The sequence below is a fragment of the Rhinolophus ferrumequinum genome, chromosome 5 (genome assembly GCF_004115265.2).
Source record: "Rhinolophus ferrumequinum isolate MPI-CBG mRhiFer1 chromosome 5, mRhiFer1_v1.p, whole genome shotgun sequence".
NCBI classification, from domain to species: domain Eukaryota; kingdom Metazoa; phylum Chordata; class Mammalia; order Chiroptera; family Rhinolophidae; genus Rhinolophus; species Rhinolophus ferrumequinum.
Genome location: NC_046288.1, coordinates 29,131,718 through 29,150,708, shown reverse-complemented (window position 1 = coordinate 29,150,708; position 18,991 = coordinate 29,131,718). Strand labels below are relative to the sequence as shown.

General features: G+C 36.5%; 1 protein-coding gene across 11 annotated transcripts in view; it reads right to left on the bottom strand.

Moving 5' to 3' along the window:
• Positions 1-18,991, bottom strand: part of SLC4A4 (solute carrier family 4 member 4) — a 348,583-nt gene that overhangs the window by 78,689 nt on the left and 250,903 nt on the right. For all 11 annotated transcript variants that reach the window (XM_033105862.1, XM_033105858.1, XM_033105861.1 and 8 more), the window contains 2 exons: positions 18,327-18,501; positions 2,067-2,200 (listed from right to left, as the gene is read on the bottom strand). In XM_033105862.1, coding sequence (XP_032961753.1) covers positions 2,067-2,200; positions 18,327-18,501 — 309 coding nt within the window. The remainder of the gene's footprint in view (positions 1-2,066; positions 2,201-18,326; positions 18,502-18,991) is intronic.

Sequence of the window (18,991 nt, the reverse complement as noted above, 5' to 3'; positions counted from 1 at the left end):
CACATCTAGACAAAATATTAGCACTGCTGTCCTAATAGACCAGTAAACGATACAGCAATGTGAAAAAAAAAAAATAGTTTTCCACGTTAAATGCCACGTGTTACTCAATGATGGATTTCAAGCACGGTTTCTCAAATGTTTCTTGTTGCTTTACAACTGTCTTCAAATAAGTCACTTGGACCTGTGTTTATGTTACCAATGATGATGAAACAGAAGGGAAAGTGGGAAAGGAACTTGCCTAGTGAAAGAAAATAATCTCTTTCCTACAATTATCTAAAGTAAACGGGAACGCAAACGTTTTCTGTACATTAAGGCTCTGATCACATTGCATCCAATAAATCTTTCTGCAAAGGTCGCACATGTTTGTTCCTGTTTATACTACATGCTTGTCTAATTTTTCACAGAGGCTTTCTTGTCTCACACAGTGTTTCCTTAAACATATAACAACTGTTTGACTCTTTCTATGAAATGACATGAACAGAATTCTTTCCAGTGCCCTGAGGATTATGATGGAGGAGAAATGGGTAGTGATGATCCACAGAAAAGTCACAACATTAATTAAAATTTAGAACTTTAAATTCTCAGAAGACCCTCACTGATGGTCTCATCCTAGTGTCCAAAACACTAGTTTTAAATCCTCATTTCCTCCTCTACCTCGGGATCATTTTTAAGGTCACACACAGTTTCAAAGGCTATTATATGAGTCCTTAAGTCCATGAGGTAATTATGTAGGCAATGACATTTCTAACATTAAAATCCTAAAACTGTATAATAAGAATATGGAAATTCCAACAAAGAGTACTAGCAAACTCTACGAAATTCTGCAGTCTCTCTAAAAATTGAGATCTGCCAGTAAAGGCAATTATCTCTAAGAAGTATCACGTTCATTAGAAAGAGGCCAGAATACCCAATTTGATTTTGAGCCTATTTGTGTGCTAATGTGGCCACTTGGATAATTCGCTTAACCAGATTTTCTCCTTCTTACAACGATCCATCAATTTCTAGAAGACAACATTGCTATCACAATTGTCATCCCCATTAGTAGCGTCCAGTGATCCCACAAGAAGCGGAAGCTCTGGAGTCAGAAAGCAGGGATTCAAAGCCCAGCCCTGCAAACAATTGGGGAGATACCCTTCAGCAATCGCCTGCTCTCTCATCTATAAAACAGGATACAGATCCTATCTCATAGGACTGCTACAAGAATTAACAAGAATTAAATGAGGAAGTACATGTAGGATAATATGTGGTCAGCACTCTACAAATGTAAGTAATTACTCAGCAGAGTCTCGAAATGTATCTTTAGTTAAGAATATTATAATCAATATTAAGAGCAGTGGACCACAGGAGCATGCAGTTTCTTTCATGAATGAGCCATGTGACCTTGAACAACACATTTCATTTCTCCAGTGTGTCAGTCAGGATCATGGCAGGAAAAGGAGTCTCAATTGGGTTTTGGGGGAAAAGTTAATAAATGGGCTATTTACAGAGGAGTGAGTAACCAAGAATGGTGAGGTACTCAGGGACTTGCAACATCAGGAAGCCATTTCTACCTCCTGGCATGAAAAGGCCAAGGAAGGAATAGAATCACCAGAGCCTGGTGAGGGCTGTAGCCAGGGTGGAGAAGACACCTGACAGGGGCTGTATTCAGGGGACAAGCCAGACTGCAGTGCTAAAGCAGAGACAGTTAGAGGAGGGAGTCGGACACACACCCTGACCTCTCTCTTCCGATCCTATTGGTACTCTGCACTCGCCAAACCCAATAGGAAGCCGGAGGGCAAAGGAGTCCGAGTGTTGCATCCACAGGGGTCAGTCCCCTGAAGTACAACGCAGGATGATAAGGGGCAGAGAATACTGGTAGAGGACAAGCAGATAATATAACATATGGGCTTCAGTTGAATCAAATGTAAAATGATGTTTGGACTACCTAATGTCTCAGGATCTTTCAACCACCAGATCTTGAACGGTCATATTCTGATCTACTGAATTACTATTCTGTGCTCTATCCTGACTATGAATGTTCTACAATTAAACAATCCTAATTTTTAATTAGATATGTATACACATACTTGCTGAAATTAAATAGAAGCCTCTCAAAAACTAGAACAGGTCCTGTGCTGCTCAAAATAGTGAGTGGTTGACCAGCAAAGAGGCAAAAGATGGCTCCAGAGACAGCTGTGCCCAGGAAGCTCTCCAACACACCCTAATAGAAAAAAAAAACATAGGTGTTAAAAAAAAACAACAATAACACATCTTTTTCCTCCCCATGTATGATGTCACTGGGGAAATTAAGCCACATGAATATGCTATTATGAGGGCCATAGCAAACAGATATGAACAATAAAGATTCTTAATATAAATAGCGCCATTTACTTTACCATACATACAATTTAGTCATTCCTCTGTACCCTAACGGCTGAATTGCTCCAAAAAGCTACAGTGACTGTAATGACTCATGGTTTACTACAGAAGGCAAAAGGTGACTCTGATCCATTCTAAAAAATTAACTGAAGCTTCTGCACATCAAATCACATTATATAATCCCACCAAGTGGGTAGAAGTAATTTAGTACTTTTGGTGGCATTTTTCTCTTTGTGGTTACCTTCAGTGTTTGTTTTAGCCTGATTCCACCTGGCATCCAGCAGGTACTTTTAAGTAGCTACATTTTATGCTCCAAAGATTATATATATATTTTTTTCTTTTTTCTTTTTTAAGAGGAAAGCTTTTCAAGTAGGGAAGGACACAAAAAGTGATTTGTCCTGCATCCTGCAATCTCTAAGACACTAATTCCAAAAAATATTCTTATCGCATATTCATTGTCCAGTGTAAACTTATATAGGAGTTTCAATTTATTTTATCATAGAGGAAATAAATGTGCAGGGACATAAATAGCTAAGCCTTTGTGGCCAATTGTCCCTGTAGTTATACCTCTGGAAATCAACCCATTATTTTCTTTCAGCAAAACAAGCAAAGAAAAACAAGCCATAAAGCATCACTGACTTAGAAAATTATATTAGCATTCTTAATCACATCATTTGGGACCAATGCCTCAGACAATGGCAAATTAGCCTCTTTCCTATATTTTTCATCATTTCAAACTTCAGTTAGAAAAGCACATATTTATTTGTGAAAAGGTCCTTTCATAAACTTAAAATAGTATTCTATCAAGACACGGTTTTTTTCTGTGAAACTTTTTTTTTTTTTTTAAGGAGGGCACAGCTCACAGTGGCCCATGCGGGGATCAAACCAGCAACCCTGATGTTACTAGCACCACGCTCTAACCAACTGAGCTAACTGGCCACCCCGCAAGACACGATTTTTATAAAAAGATGATGGAGACCCTTTATTCATACATAAGGCTGTAAATCTGAACCATAAAACCGATGAGGTAAAACATTTTTCAAATAAATAGATAAAGACATTCTACAGCTTTAGACGGCACAAAAATATACATAATAAATTAATCTACATAGTACAGGAAAATTATGTGATGTCTGTAACTTTATATTAAAACAAAATAGTACTAGGAATATTTCCCTTTTCAATTGAATAACAAATTATCTGTTCCTAGAAGTATGATTTATGTATATATAAAACAAGCCACCTCTTAATCTAAACCACCCTCTGACTGGAGCAGAGTGGATTTCTGGGGTATCTGAGATGTCCCTCCGTCATTTCCTGCCCCTGCCTCCATTAACCTATTCACCTAATTACCTGTCAGCCTCATTAAGTCACCTCTTTCCACTGCCCCAAAAGTTCTCCAGCAACTTTTCATTCATTGATTATATAACATACATGAAATGATTATAAAGAAATTGTTTTTATAAAATCAATGTACAGAACTGAAATACACTGTTATCCCCATTCAAAATCCTTCCTAGGAGAGATCTTTATTATGATGATTATTCAAAATATTTTTTACACTGCCTCAGAGCCAGGAATATTCTCCTTAGAATGACGTTAGCAACAGCACCTTCTCCTCATTTAAGGGTAGAGTTCAATTCAGAAAACAGACCCAAATCCTTTAGTGTAGCAGTATGTAACAACGAAGTTGGGGTGGGGATGGGGCAAAAAACAAACAAACAAGGGTTGATGAGTAATAAGACTGGCTTCTCTCACAGTGAGTAGATACATTCTGAAAAAATTCAGGACAATTTCTTCTAAGAAGTCTAGTTTTGAAGGCTGGCAGGAGGTGACCCAATTTCCATGGATGTTGAGCTCTACTGTATGGCTGGCTGAAGGGTGCCATCTCATTGTTTTACAGCCATTACATATGCAATCAAGAGTATCCACCCCAATTTTCCTCAGAAAGACAGGAAGCAGAATAACAAGCAAGGCTAGCAGAAACAGGTAGCAATTATGCAGAGAAGAGATTCCCTTGTGTCCAACAAACACTATTAGTCTTGATCTCAAACGTGAGATACTGAAATTCAGGGGGTTAAATAAACAAACCCATTTTCTTTTATTTTTTTTATACCCAGAAGTACAATTTCTGGGTCATAAGGTAAGTTCTAATTTTTTGAGGAACTGCCACACGATTTTCCATAGTGGCTGCACCAATTTGCAGTCCCATTAACAGTGAGGATTTCCTTTTCTCCACATGCTCACCAACACTTGTTGTTTGTTGATTGACTGATGATAGCCATTCTGACAGGTGTGAGGTCGTATCTCATTGTGGTTTTAATTTGCATTTCTCTGATGATTAGTGACATTGAACATCTTTTCATAGTCTATTGGTCATGTTTATATCCTCTTTGGAGAAATGTCTATTCAGGTCCTCTGCCCATTTTTAATTGAATTGTTAGTTTTTTTGGTGTTAAGTTTTCTGAGCTTTTCATAAATTTCTTGATATTAACGTCGTATTAAATGTACCACTGGTAAATATCTTCTTTCATTCAGTAGGCTTTTTGTTTTGTTAATGGTTTCCTTTGCTGTGCAAAAACTTTTTAGTTTAATGTAGTCCCATTTCTTTTTTCTTTTGTTTCCCTTGCCCGAAGAGATCACAAAAACATATTGCTAAGAGGAATATGAGTTTACTGCTTATGTTTTCTTCTAGGAACTTTATGGTCGCATTTAAGACTTTTATCCATTTTGAATTTATTCTTGAGTATGTTCTGCAATAAGGTGGTCCAGTTTTTTTGTATTTTGCTTTTGCACATATCTGTCCAGTTTTCCCAGCACCATTAATTGAATAGACTGTTTTTACCACTCTGCACATTATTGCCTCCTCTGAGGCAATAACACGACCACATAGATGTGGATTTATTGATTAAATGACCATATAGACTAAATGACCATATAGATTAAATGACCATATAGACGTAGGTTTATTTCTGGTCTCTCTATTCTGTTCCATTGATCTATGTGTCTGTTTGTATGCCAGTACCATGCTGTTTTGATTACTATAGCCTTGTAGTATATTTTGCTATCAGGTAGTGTGATACCTCCAATTTTGTTCTTCTTTCTCAAGATTGCTGTGTCTTTTCGGGGTCTTTTGTGGTTCCATATAAAATTTAGTATTATTTGTTCTAGTTCTGTGAAAAATGCCATTGGTATTTTGATAGGGATTGCACTGAATCTATAGACTGCTTTGGGTAATATGGACATTTTAATCATATTAATTCTTCCAGTCCATGAGCACAGTATATGCTTCCACTTATTTTTATCTTCTTCAATTTCTTTCTCGGTGTCTTACAGTTTTCTGAGTACAGATCTTTACAACAAATCACTTTCAATGTAGCACAAAAAGTCTTTGGAGTATGGGTAGCTGTCCAGTCACTACATCACTGTTACTTAGCAAGGAGAAAATGTATGTCTTCAGCTGAGATTTTCATGAACATGCAGCTTCCTACCCCGTGCATTGACATTGGGCTTTTTATGTCTTTATACTTTATTTTTCTTTTTCATGACTTGCTTTAGTGTGTGTAACATGAAAGGGTAGGACTGGAATGATCCAGGTAGCTGGACAAGCCATACTCTGGGAACAAGTGATAGGCAAAGTTACAATGCATCATTCTTTATCAAGTATGCAGTGCCTAGCTTTCAATATTATTGCCGGACCAAAATACAGCACAGCCTGTGTATATGAGAGAACATGAAGGAAGAAAGGAAGAATGTGAGATTAAGAATCTCTATTTGATTTGACATAGCTATCAATGTCTGTGAGGACAAGAACAAGGTTTCCCGGTGCCATCATGCTATACACTACATCTCCACGTGCTCTGCAGGCACTCAGGAAGCAGGAAGCACTAAAGGAATCAAAGAAAAAGTGCCCAAATCACACCCTAGGTTCCACTTATCAAAGGTCAACAGCCAATGTTGCTCATTCAGTAAAGATAACAACTGATTTCTTCCATAAAATGGCTTTGATTTATGGAAGCCATGTGACAGTTAAAAGGCAGATTATTTTTATTTCAGTACTTGATCCTTTGGTAAGTGCTAGAGTTTCCATTCTGTTGCTGACAATTTTGAAACAGACAGGTGATTTATTATACACACTGCACTGGAAACTTGCTTAAACTTAGAGACGCTTCCAGCATTTCTGAGAAAATAACTATTTTCACCACATTTTGACATGCTATCTTGACAATACAGAAAACTTTAAAATAATCTCAATTTTAGTTCAACTGTAACTAGAATTTAAAGCAATTTATAAGGTGAACTATCGGAAATCCCTTTTCTGATTTATTATATTCAGTACTCACTATTATAAAAAAAGAAAAATGATATGTGGATGTGTTTATTTTTAATAGCTATAACTCATAAAGACACTTCTACATCTGATTTCCCACAGAGCAAGACACTGCCTAGCAATTCATGGGAATACAGACGGCTGAGCTCTGCAGTGTAGCAGATTCAGGTGCCACAGAGTGGTCCAGCTTCATTTTGGTAGGCTTTTATTTTATTCCATTCCTGATCAGGTGTCGCCCACTGCAGAAGAGTAGAAAGAGCAAACAACAGGCAGTCAGAAAACCTAGAGTCTAGACTTTGTTCTGCCGCCAAAAAGCTGATGATGTTGGGAATGTCACTTAACCTTTGTGAAACTTAGTTTTTTCGTGTAGGAGAAAAGTATAGAGATGCTATAGTATAACAATGACCTCTGGAGTCAGGCAATCTCTAGTTGATGTCCAAACTGTACCATTTATTCAATTAATGACTTTACACAAGCTATTTAATCTCTCTGTGCCTCATACAGCTATTTAATCTCTCTGTGCCTTATACAGTTAGTATGTGTATTAGATTAGATAATGTATATAAAGTGTTCAGCATCATCTTGGTTGAATCATACTTTTTTAAAAAATTATTTATTAATTTTTTCCAGTTACAGCTGACATTCAATATTATTTTATATTAGTTTCAGATATACAGCATAGTGGTGAGACATTTATATAATTTATGCAGTGATCTCCCCAATTAGTCCAATGCCTACCTGGCACTACACATAGTTGTTGCAACATTACTGACTGCATTTCCTATGCTGTACTTTACATCCTGGTGACTACTTTGTAACTACCGATTTGTATTTCTTAATTAATCCCTTCACCTTTTTCCCCCAGCCTCCCCAACGCCACTACCCTTGGCAACCATCAGTTTGTTCTCTGTAGCCATGAGTCTATTTCTGTTTTGTTCATTTATTTTGTACTGTAGATTCCACATAAGTGAAATTATATGGTATTTGTCTTTCTTAGTCTGACTTATTTTACTTAGCATAATACCCTCTAGGTCCATCCATGGTGTTGCAAATGGTGAGATTTCATTCTTTTTTATGGCCGAGTAATATTCCACTGTATACATGTACCATATTGCTCTAAGAGGTATTTTTTTTTCTGCTATATCTCCTTAGGCAAGGGAAAGAAAAAATAAACAAGTGGGGACTACATCAAACTAAAAAGCTTCTGCCCAGCAAAAGAAACTATCAACAAAATGAAAAGACAGCCTACTGAATGGGAAAAGATATTCACCAATGATACATCCAATAAGGGTTAACATCCAAGATTTATAAAGAATTCATAAAAATCAGCACCAAAAAGAAAAAAAACAACAAAAAACCCAATTAAAAAAATGGGCAGAGGACCTGAATAGACATTTCTCCAAAGAGGACATATATATGGCCAATAGACATATGTAAAGATGCTCAACGTCACTAATCATCAGAGAAATGCAAAATAAAACCACAATGAGATATCACCACGCCTATCAGGATGGCTATCAACAAATAAGTATTGGCGAGAATGTGGAGAAAAGGTTAACACTCGTGCACTTTTGGTAGGATTGCAAATTGGTGCAGCCACTACGGGAACCAGTATGGAGAGTTCTCAAAAAATAAAAATTGAACTACCTTATGACCCAGCAATTCCACGTCTTGGTATCTGAAGAAATCCAAAACACTATTTCTAAAAGATATATGCACCCCTGTGTTCATTGCAGCATGTTGACAATAGCCAAGATATAGAATTAAACTAAGTGCCCATCAATAGCGATAATACGTTTTTGATGAATAGTAACATATACATAATGTATTTATTTAGATTGAAGATGAGAAAGTTGAATTAAATAATTTCCAAGGTCTCTTCCAGGTGGCTCAGCACAAAGAGCATGTTGTGGAATCAGGAATATCGGAGTTTAAATCTCACTACACCCATCACCAGCCTTTTTAACTCCTAATTCTCTCTTCTGTAAAATCAATGGCTATTTCATAGGATAATTATTTGGACTAAATAGGACAATAATATATAAAGAGCTAAGAATAAAGTAGAGATACAATAAAATGTTGGTTCCCTTTCCTTCACTGCTTCTCATCCCCTTCTTTCCAATGAGCCTATATCATTTCTCTTTCCTTCAAAAGAGGAAAGGGATGGAAAACGAAAGTTAAAAGATGTGACATGAAAAGATGAAGATTAGTCCTCAGAGGAAAAGGGGTAAAAAGCCTCTTTAGATCCTTGTGGGGACAGAGCCAGGAGTGCATTTTCCACGCTCTCGCCCTCACGTGGAAAGGTGTTCACTTGGGTAATAAATGGCCGTCAACTGTGATTGGATGGCCATCAGCTGTGGCTAGTTGGCCGGCAGCTGTAACCAGTGAGCCATTGGTCACTAATGTAACTGCCATGGCTACATTAGCAGCAAATAGGGGCTAGCGGGAAGATGGTGGCTGAGCTGGCAGGAGCGGGTTGCAGTTAGCACAGCAGGTTGCAGTTAGCAGCTAGGAAGTGGTCGTTGGCAGAGAAGTGGACAGCAGGTTGTGGATAGTGTGGCTCCTGCTTCCTGTGTCTCCAACCCACCCACCAGCAAGAACATAGTGGTATGACTCCCCTATCTATGGCTCCATGGGTGTCCCTTTTTGGCCTCACCGTGTCCTGCGTTCTTATGTGGGGAGCGGGAGCCGAGACCCAGCATGACACCTTGCATGACAATCCTCACTACTCCCCAAAGCAAATTCTAAATCAACAGAAGCCTTAGGGGCAACACTACAGCCATTGAGAGTTGCTTCTTTTCATTCCTTGTGTTACTAAACACATGGAATCAACTACAATAAAACAAAATAGTTTGTTTTATTTTACAACAGTGAAGTCAAAATCCACATACGGAATAATTTGTGAACATTTTTCTGCTTACATCAGGGTATGGGGTTAAACCAAACATGGCCCTTGTTTCACAAAACAGCCAAGAAAATAGGCACAAGTCCATAATAAAAAATCAATCATAGAACAACTCAGACTATAGGAGTGAGATTCTATTAAAAAAAAAAATACAACCACGACTGATAACACCCGTATTAAAAATTAAAAATTTATGCTTGTCAACTTTGACTTTATTGTAATTTAGTATTTTCATACAACACTAAAGAACTGCCATTCTTGTGTTATGTCCCTTTTTTAAAGAATTTATTATTGGAATAATAATCACAACCCTGTTTGAGGAGGTTGGATGGCAATAACAGAAAGAGAAAAGCAGCACAACTGCCCCCAAAACAAAAGATTTTCTATTTCGCTGACAATTTTCAATCAAATAAAACTTGGAACATAAAATATTTTGGTGGCAGTAAATGATAAAGCATTCACCAACATTATTATTTCAAGCTTTAAAAAAAAATTAAAATTAAAATGTTTCTCACCGTAAAAACAGAAATTCCAGCTTATGTTGGTGGTAATTTATACAAACTGTAGAATGTTGAATAATAAAATTAAATTTCTCTAGATGAGTCTTTGAATCTGAAATTTAGCCAAGAAAAATGATGCAGCCTAATGCCATTTAAACATAGCCACTGGAAATAGGCAGTCAGATCTGAATTACCTGCAGGAGTCTTGATGTCAGGTCCCCAGCGTAAGCCAAGTCAAATGATCAAAAATGAGTGGAGAAATGATGCAAGTGTTTAAATCAAATTTTGTTACATAAAAATTATCTGAGAAGCTTTTCATTTATTTATTTATTGGGGGGGGGGAAGTACTGATTCTTGATCTCTACTTTGAACAAATCAGGATCTCTGAAGGTCAGGTCTGGAAAATCAGTATCTTTTCAAAGCTCCCCCGGGTGATTCTCCTGTAGCCCAAATTTGAGGTATATTCATTCAGGCAACCTTTCCTCCTCTTTCAAACTAAGAACCACTTGCAAGCATGGTTAAGGCTTGGTTACACAGACCGTTCACCTATACTCGGGAAGAAGATTGGATATACAACCCTCATTTATTTCACCTGTGAAGCTACAGCTTATAAATCAGTGATTTATCCTGACAGATCACAGCTGCCAAATCCTTATTGCCATCTACTCTGCCTAAAAGTGCTTTGTCATCATAAACAGGATTTCTGTTTACACTGCTCAGCAGGAACTGAAAAAAGTGGGAAGACTTGAAAGACAAATTAGCTCCCTGCTTGAAGAAAAGTCTGAGCCAAAACCTTTACCAAAGAGCTTCAACTCCAAGTCAATTGGAATGGATGGGCAAGACAGGGAGACTTTACAATATATTTTTTATTTGAAGAGCTGTGAATATATATCCAGGTCATCTGAAGTGCCCAAACATCAAATGCCAGTATAACCTTACACAAAAATCAATTCCAGATGGATAAAAAATTCAAATGAAAACATAAAAGAACTAAGACTTGTGGGTAAATATTGTTCTAATCTTGGGGTAGGGAAACCTCTCTAAATATATCACGAAAATAAGAAACTATAAAAGATTGAAGATTTTGCTATATAAAAATTAGACTCTATATAGCAAAAGAAATCATAAATAAGTTTAAAAGACATGGTGAATCTAGGAAAAATACATTTGTGATATTTCTGACAAGCGAAAGGAAAATATCCTCATCACACAAAGAGTTCTTAGACGTCAATGAGAAAAAAATAAATGTCTAAAACAAAAATACGCCAGGGACACAAATATAAAGAGGAATAGATAGATACTGAAAATGTGGAAGGATAATTGAATAAGAATGAGCTATCATTTTGCAACCCACAGAATGAGAAAAATGAGAATATAGGACACAATCCTGCTTCTGCAAGGGTGTAAACAAGTGGATACTCTTCTCCTTTTTGGTACAAATGTAAGTTGGCATGACCTTTGTGGAGTATAACTTGAAATAAATGTGAAAAAATAAAATAAGTGTATCATTTAACCATTCTGCTAGGAATCTACCCTAAGCAGGTAGAATGAAAATGTAGTTAACGACCATAGTTTATAAATGAGTAAATTGGGGAAAGCTGAAAGTCTACTAGTAGGGGACTTATTAAGTAAATTATAGTACATACACCATATAAATAGATGTGGTCATTAATAGATGTGGTCTATTAAAAAATGTGTATAATGTGGTCATTTATAGATGTGTATAAATAGTTGTGGTCATTAGAAAATGATACTCAAGATCTTCAGGAAAGGGGAAGGACTTCCATTAAATACTAGTCACACTTTGAAACAGCATGTATACGATCTCATTTATATAAAATCCTATACATCAATTTGTTTACACATGCACTGAAAGATGTATGGGAAGATACTCATGAAAATGCCAATAATGGTTGTTTCAGGATGAAGAGTTTAAGGGCAAAATCACATTCTATGTAGTTTTTCTGTATTGCTTGAATATTCTACAATTCCTAATTATATCTTATTAAAAAGAAAGCTATTTCAAAATAATTTTAACCCAAACACAAAATAATTTTAGAATTTTGCAACATTTTGAATCCCCAACTTGCCTAAATCGATGTACTTTTCTGATCACCAAGAAAACAGAGTCGACAAAGGTCTTTGAAATGAAAAAAACAACCAAATAAATTTGTGGTAAGTGAAATTTGGTCACAAATTATTCAACTTTAATCAAACAGGTTTAATTCAGACCTTGTGTGTGAAGTGAAGAAAATTAGTTGAAGCTCTTTCCTGGGAAGCTCTTTCTTTGCCAGTTGACATTGCAGGCAAGTGAGCAACGCAGAGCTCCTTACTTTGTCACCATTTATTTTTTCCTTACCAAAGCAACCCAGCTGTATCTTTCCAACAGGATACATCTACCTAACTTTTTGAAACTGAAATATTTTTTCTGGAAGACCATTTCAGGCAATTTAGCCTGTCCCTTTACATTTCCACTTCAAGGAAAAAATGCATTTTGGTACCAATGGGCAACATTTAGGTAAATTGAAATTACTACACAGTCCTCAATATAGTGAAGCAATCATCAGTTTGCTTTAATCTTGCTATTATAAATTATACATGATAAGCTTCATGAAGAAATGTCTAACAAACGAGTGTTGGCGAGGATATGGAGAAAAAGGAATTCTTGTATACCGTTGGTGGGATTGTAAATTGTGCAGCCACTATGGAAAACAGTATGGAGGTTCCTCAAAACATTGAAAATAGAACTACCATATGACCCAGCAAGTCCACGTCTGGGTATTTATCCAAACATCCAAAACACTTATTCGAAAAGACATATACACCCCTATTTTCATTGGCTACTTACAATAGCCAAGATGTGGAAGCAACCTAAGTGTCCATTGATAGATGAATACATAAAACAGATGTGGCACCTACAAGCAGTGGAATATTACTTGGCCATAAAAAGACGACAAAATCTTGCCATTTGCGACAACATGGATAGACCTAGAGTGTATCCTAAGTAAAACGAGTCAGACAAAGAAAAATATTATTTCACTCATATGTGGAATCTAAAAAACAAAATAAATGAGCAAAACAGAAATAAACTCATAGATACAGAGAACAAATTGATGATTGTCAGATGGGATGGGGATTGGAGGGATGGGTAAAAAAGGGGAAGGGTTTAAGAAGTACAAATTGCCAGTTATAAAAACAATTGCAGGGATGTAAAGTACAGCATAGGGAATATAGTCAATAATACTGTAATAACTATGTATGGTGTCAGATGGGTACTAGATTTATCAGGGTGATCACTTCATAAGTTATGTAAATGTCTAATCATTATGTTATACACCTGAAACTAATATAATATTGTTACGTCAACTGTAACTAAAAAAAAAATTGTAAAGAAATGTCTATCTCATCAAAGAATATGTGAATAAGAAATATTTCCAACTTAAGCAGATTGATCAAATATTCTCAGCACAGCAGTGTGTTAAAGCCTCAAATTTGGAGATGCCAGCTATAAATGTTCCTTATTATGAGACACGGTCCCTTAAAATGTACTGTTAGACTCCACAAATATCACAAAATTCTAAAAATCTTAACTGTATTCTTTGGCTAAAGGGTTGTGAAAATAGGATTATATATACACATACAAAAAAATTAAAATTATTTTCTTCACTCAATCTTCACTTTAAACTGTGCTCATTCACAATCAACAACGTTGATTTAAGTTAAAATACTTTCTTTTGTTTTGTAAAGCTAAGAACAACTTTTAAATAACACAAAGACTTGCTAGGAAATATCAAAAAGTGTTCCTTTATCAGTATCTTGCCCATGGAGCAAGCTATCCACAAATATTTGTTAAATCAACATTTAACAATTTAATTAGAAGTATTTAAATGAATAGAATAGTATACCTGCTTGGTAACCAAGAATATAAATACAATGCAGTGAAATGGTGTGCATGGTCACAGAATTTAGTTGTATAAAGGACATGTTTTTAGGATGGTGAGGCTGAAAGGCCCTTGTTTACTTCACAGTATGGCAAGAGGCCCAGGGCTTTATTACAGTGGGACTTACTCGAAAAGCTAGTAAGACTAATAATATAGTAAGAGCTTAAGCACAATTCCTAAACGTCTGCTCTTGTTGAATTCTAAGAAGAGGAAACAGTCACAAGTCACGCCGGGATCCTAGATTAACTCTTGACGAAGCAGTTCAGTCACTCCAAGAAGCCCAAGCTAAACTTCGATTGCACACACGTAACAAGAAAGCCATGAATATCCACTCTAGAAGCCTCCAAGTCCTCTCAGAACAGCCTGATGGTCAAAATGAATATGCCAAGTTGGGGAAATTGTACAGTAGTTTATGTGGCCCTTAAAAATTGACTGTACTTGCAGCCATCGTAGTTTCCATTGTTTTATTTTAATCACAAATCCATTGGAAATGATCCATATGGCCCACAAGGTCATCTGCATCAAATGGTGTGTGTGTGTGTGTGTGTGTGTGTACACAAAAATATATGTCGGGATATTAAATATATACATTATATAAATTTGTGTATAAATATTAAATATATATACTACGTTATATATGTATGAATATGAAATATCTGTGTATGTTTTAGCACCAAAATAAATGCTTAAATGTGAGTTCCTGTCTTTGAGTAGGCAAGACCTGCACAGACGCTGGCAGAAGAATCTGCTTAAACAACAGCAGTGCAGTGACTCATCTGTGTTTTCACAACATGTTTCTCCCCAGCACCCATATCTATTTGTAACCTGACAATAAAAGCCCTGTGTGAACCATCTCTGAGCTGTCTGCCTTTAAAAGCAAGGACACTGTTTTCAGTTGACTCATTTGAGCTGCTCGTGCTTTTGAGAGTAACCCACTGCCACATTTATGAAGGCAAGTGATATAATTGAAGATTCTTTCAGGCTGTGCCAGTGCTTTTCTGCCTAGTCTTGATCTAGTGTTTAGAAAGTCAGATAGAGACAGAGGATCTCAGCCCCTAAATAAGCCCACTACATACCACTACAGGTATCTCTTGAGGGCACAGAAAAAGATAGCTTTATCAACACCCTGGACTGTAAATGTCCTCAGAATAGGGCTCTGGTCTATTTTGGTGACTTATCTGTATCCCCACCACTTAAAATAGTATCTGGCACACAGCAGACACTAAATAAATATTTATAAAGGAATAAATCAACCTCTGCCATAGACCTGTGAAATGACCTGGGTCTTAGCATCAAATCCACAAAATGTTTTGTGGTCCTAATGCCAAGTCAAGAAGTTTTCTACTGCCAGAGCATCAGGTCTTCTGTATGTTAAGGTATATACCCTTTCAATGTTGAGATACTCCTTAATATATTAAGACACCTCACTCCCTGATCCTTAAAATACATTATACAAGTATAATCATCTACCATTGCAAGAAAACCTTATGTGACTATGAGTAAAAGCTTTGATATTAAAATATTAGTATATGTAAAATTACTATATAACCATAGAGTTGGGTATGTGTGTACACATACTAGTTAATTCCTATTTTGTACAGATTTTTAGATCTATAAACCCAGAGCTTAGATCTATGCATCCATTTACCACTAGCATCAGTTCACCCAAAAGAAATCAATAATAGACTATTCAGTTCAACAAATACATATGCATTAACAATCATTACTTTTCCATCCCTGGTTTTAGTGTTTCTGCCACCCACTGTGACTTCTAGAAGTACCAAATTGTAGTACTTCATTAATACATTTCTTAAAGGAAAAAGGCTTTAGAGGTGAGTGAAAAACATGTCCTCCAATATTTTCATCTAGAGAAACTTTTAAAATAATGAATTCACAGTTTCAGTAAAATTATCAATAGAGATTACAAAATCTATTAATAAAATGATTAAACTATGTCTGGCAAATATCCTCATAGGTTTGAATTTGATACTTTGAATTCAAAGTCAACTTCTAGGAGTAATATCCAGCAAATGGTCATTTTAGTGGACTACTTAGCATTCTGACCACTGAAAGCATTTGTGTTTCTCCTGAAGTTTTCAAAACCTCAAACAGCTTACTCCACCAGCAAGGCCTTTCCCATGTAATTTATCAAAGAGGAGAAAAATATCCATGTTAACTATAGACTATATTGCACAACAGAATCCTTTACTTTCCCAAGAACTCTTGAAAAGGAGTCAATTCAATTTAAAAAGGCAATAAATTAACACATAGGAGGTGTCATAATTCCCCTATTTCAATGAGAAGAATAACCACGGAAAAAAATGGGGTGAAAAATTATCTGCACAATAAAAGTGTCTCCCTATATTCTGAAAGAAGACAGTTTTTGTTCTTGCTACTCTTTCAAAATCATGGCTTTCTTTTCTGACTATGTGGCTGCCTATATCATCTTCTTCATTCTGGCCTCGGGATGCTTCCCCAGTGCTTTCTTTAGCACTTGTTTTCTTGAATGATCTGTTTTAGTTATCGTTATGCTCTCATTTGGATGAAGAACAGTGGCCCAATTTGGACACACACCGGATATTATAAAAATTCTATTATTGACATCACTGATACAATTTAATTTTTTCATTCCTGTCTTATGAATGAGGAAAAAAGGGAAAATGTCCTCTTCGTATACTTCATCCCTGTGTCCTGCCATACTTGGTTTCTATTCCCCATGCCACAGGTCTCTCATTGGGAACATACAGATATGTGACCTCTGGCCAGCACAGCGTTATTTTTAAAATGTTAATCAGTTGCCGGAATTTAAAAATCACCAGATTTCACATAAGAATTTGAAATGTCAACCTCTCTTCGAAAATCAAGAAATGAAGTAATACTGAGTATACATTCACGTGGGAACAAGCAGAGCTGAGTGGCAACTAGCCCTTTCCAATAGAACATGAGTTCTGAGAAGTCAACACAGTCCCCAGCTGTGAGAAAGCCATGTGGCAAGTCCCCTGTTCTTCCAGACATCCCAGCCTAGGCACCAGACATGTGAGTAAAGAAGCCTTCAGGAGGCTCCAGCCTCAGCCACCATCTTACACGTGTATGAAGACCAAAGAGAGAACCACCCAGATGAGTCCACAACCACCAAAACCACGAGAGAGAAAATGGTTGTTGCAAGCCGATAAGTTTTAGGATAATATGCTATGTAGCAACAGTAAAGAGCTAAAAGAAAGAAAGTACCCTTAACAAACTAAATACAATTGTTTAAAATAGCTTCTCTCTTTTTACTTGCGTCGACATAGATGTCACAGTAGTCTCCATCTTATTTTAGTGTTTAGGTAGAAATCTAAAACATAAATGTGCCCAGGGAGGAAAACAACAGTGGAAGAAAAGTGATCATTTGGAATCAGCTGTATTTTTTTTTTTTTAATTAAGCTGGCTGGCTACACTTAGGAATGTCACATAGGTTAAACAGTAATAAGTAGTAAAAGAGAAGGACAGAGTTTGAAAAGGGCTGGAATCTGGCTCTTTACATCAGAACAGCACCTTCACTCACAACTCTGTATTCAGTACCTAGCACAATGCCTATTTTTTTTCTTAACAATTGGATCAACTAAAAGGAGTTCTGTACATATTTTTCTGATTGACAGAGAGAATCTAAAGTATCTTTCCTATCACTAAAACTTCAGCTATTACCGATACAAAATGAAGGCGAATGTCACCTGCAAAGTAACCGACAAATTGTGGTTCATACAAAATCAATCAATCCAGAATTTTTACAGCTTAATGAGAGGCAAATTCAGGAACAGGAGAAAACTCTTAGCTTGTATTTTTTAAAACTGAGTTCTACCCATAGATAAGCAAATCCACCCTTGAGCAAGTCATTCAATAGTCTGATGATTCTTTTTGCTTACACGGAAAATGAAGGTAATCCTGCATTCCTGAAAAATGTGACCATCAAGTTTAACAACATGGCCAATACTCAAGGTAGTAGAAGATCTAAACCATGGGCCCTGCACAGTAAGGCAGTTGATATGCTTTTGCCCAAACAGAATTGTATATTCTCATTTCCTTTGCTTCTTTTCCCTACTTGTGACTCAAGCCAGATTTCATCGAGCTATTTTTATAATTACTAAAACGTTGGAAATATAGCAGCAGGCCAGAAGCAAAGTAAAACGCAGCATCCAGCAAAAAAAGAAAATCACGCTGAGTAACTGAAAGGCCATCTGCTCCTCACTGAGCTGTAGGGGTGAGGAAGGCATTCTGTGCTGTACTATTTGTGTCTTCCCCAAAACCAAACCCACCTGCATGTTGTCTGTGGCATCCCCAAGCAGTCCTCCAAAAGTGATGGCATTAGTTACAGTTGCCAAATAAATGAAGAGAATTGCTGATAGCGCCTGAATATTTAAAGCATCATAAAAATCACTGGCAAAAAATGGTGCTTTCCTCTTTATGTCCTTAATTAGTCCACCACAGAACCTGGAAAGGGAGAAAACAAACATGTGACAATGTAAAATAAATTACCATCAAATTACGCGATAACTTATTAAACCACAAAGAATTTGTATTTACAGTGCTTGAATGAACAACAAGGTACTGTTTAACCACTTAAGATAAAACCAGAAAACTGTGGAGGAATGAATTTTCTTTTGTCTCTGTTTTAGTCACCAAATTAGGTGTCACACTCCCGAAAGATCAGACAGTTGTGAATTGTGTAGATAAATTAAAATTTCTCACTGTCTAAAGAAAAACATCTAAACATGTGAGTAGATCATACAAGGACCTTTATAATCTTGCCACAGTTTCCTTTCCAGCCTCATTCATTCATTCATTCATTCATTCATTCATTCCATAAATGGTTATTGAGCATCTGTGATACGCCTAGAACTATTCTGGTTGCTGGAGATACAACAGTGAACAACACAGGACAAACATACCTACCTTTGTGAAGTTTACTTTCTGTGTTGAG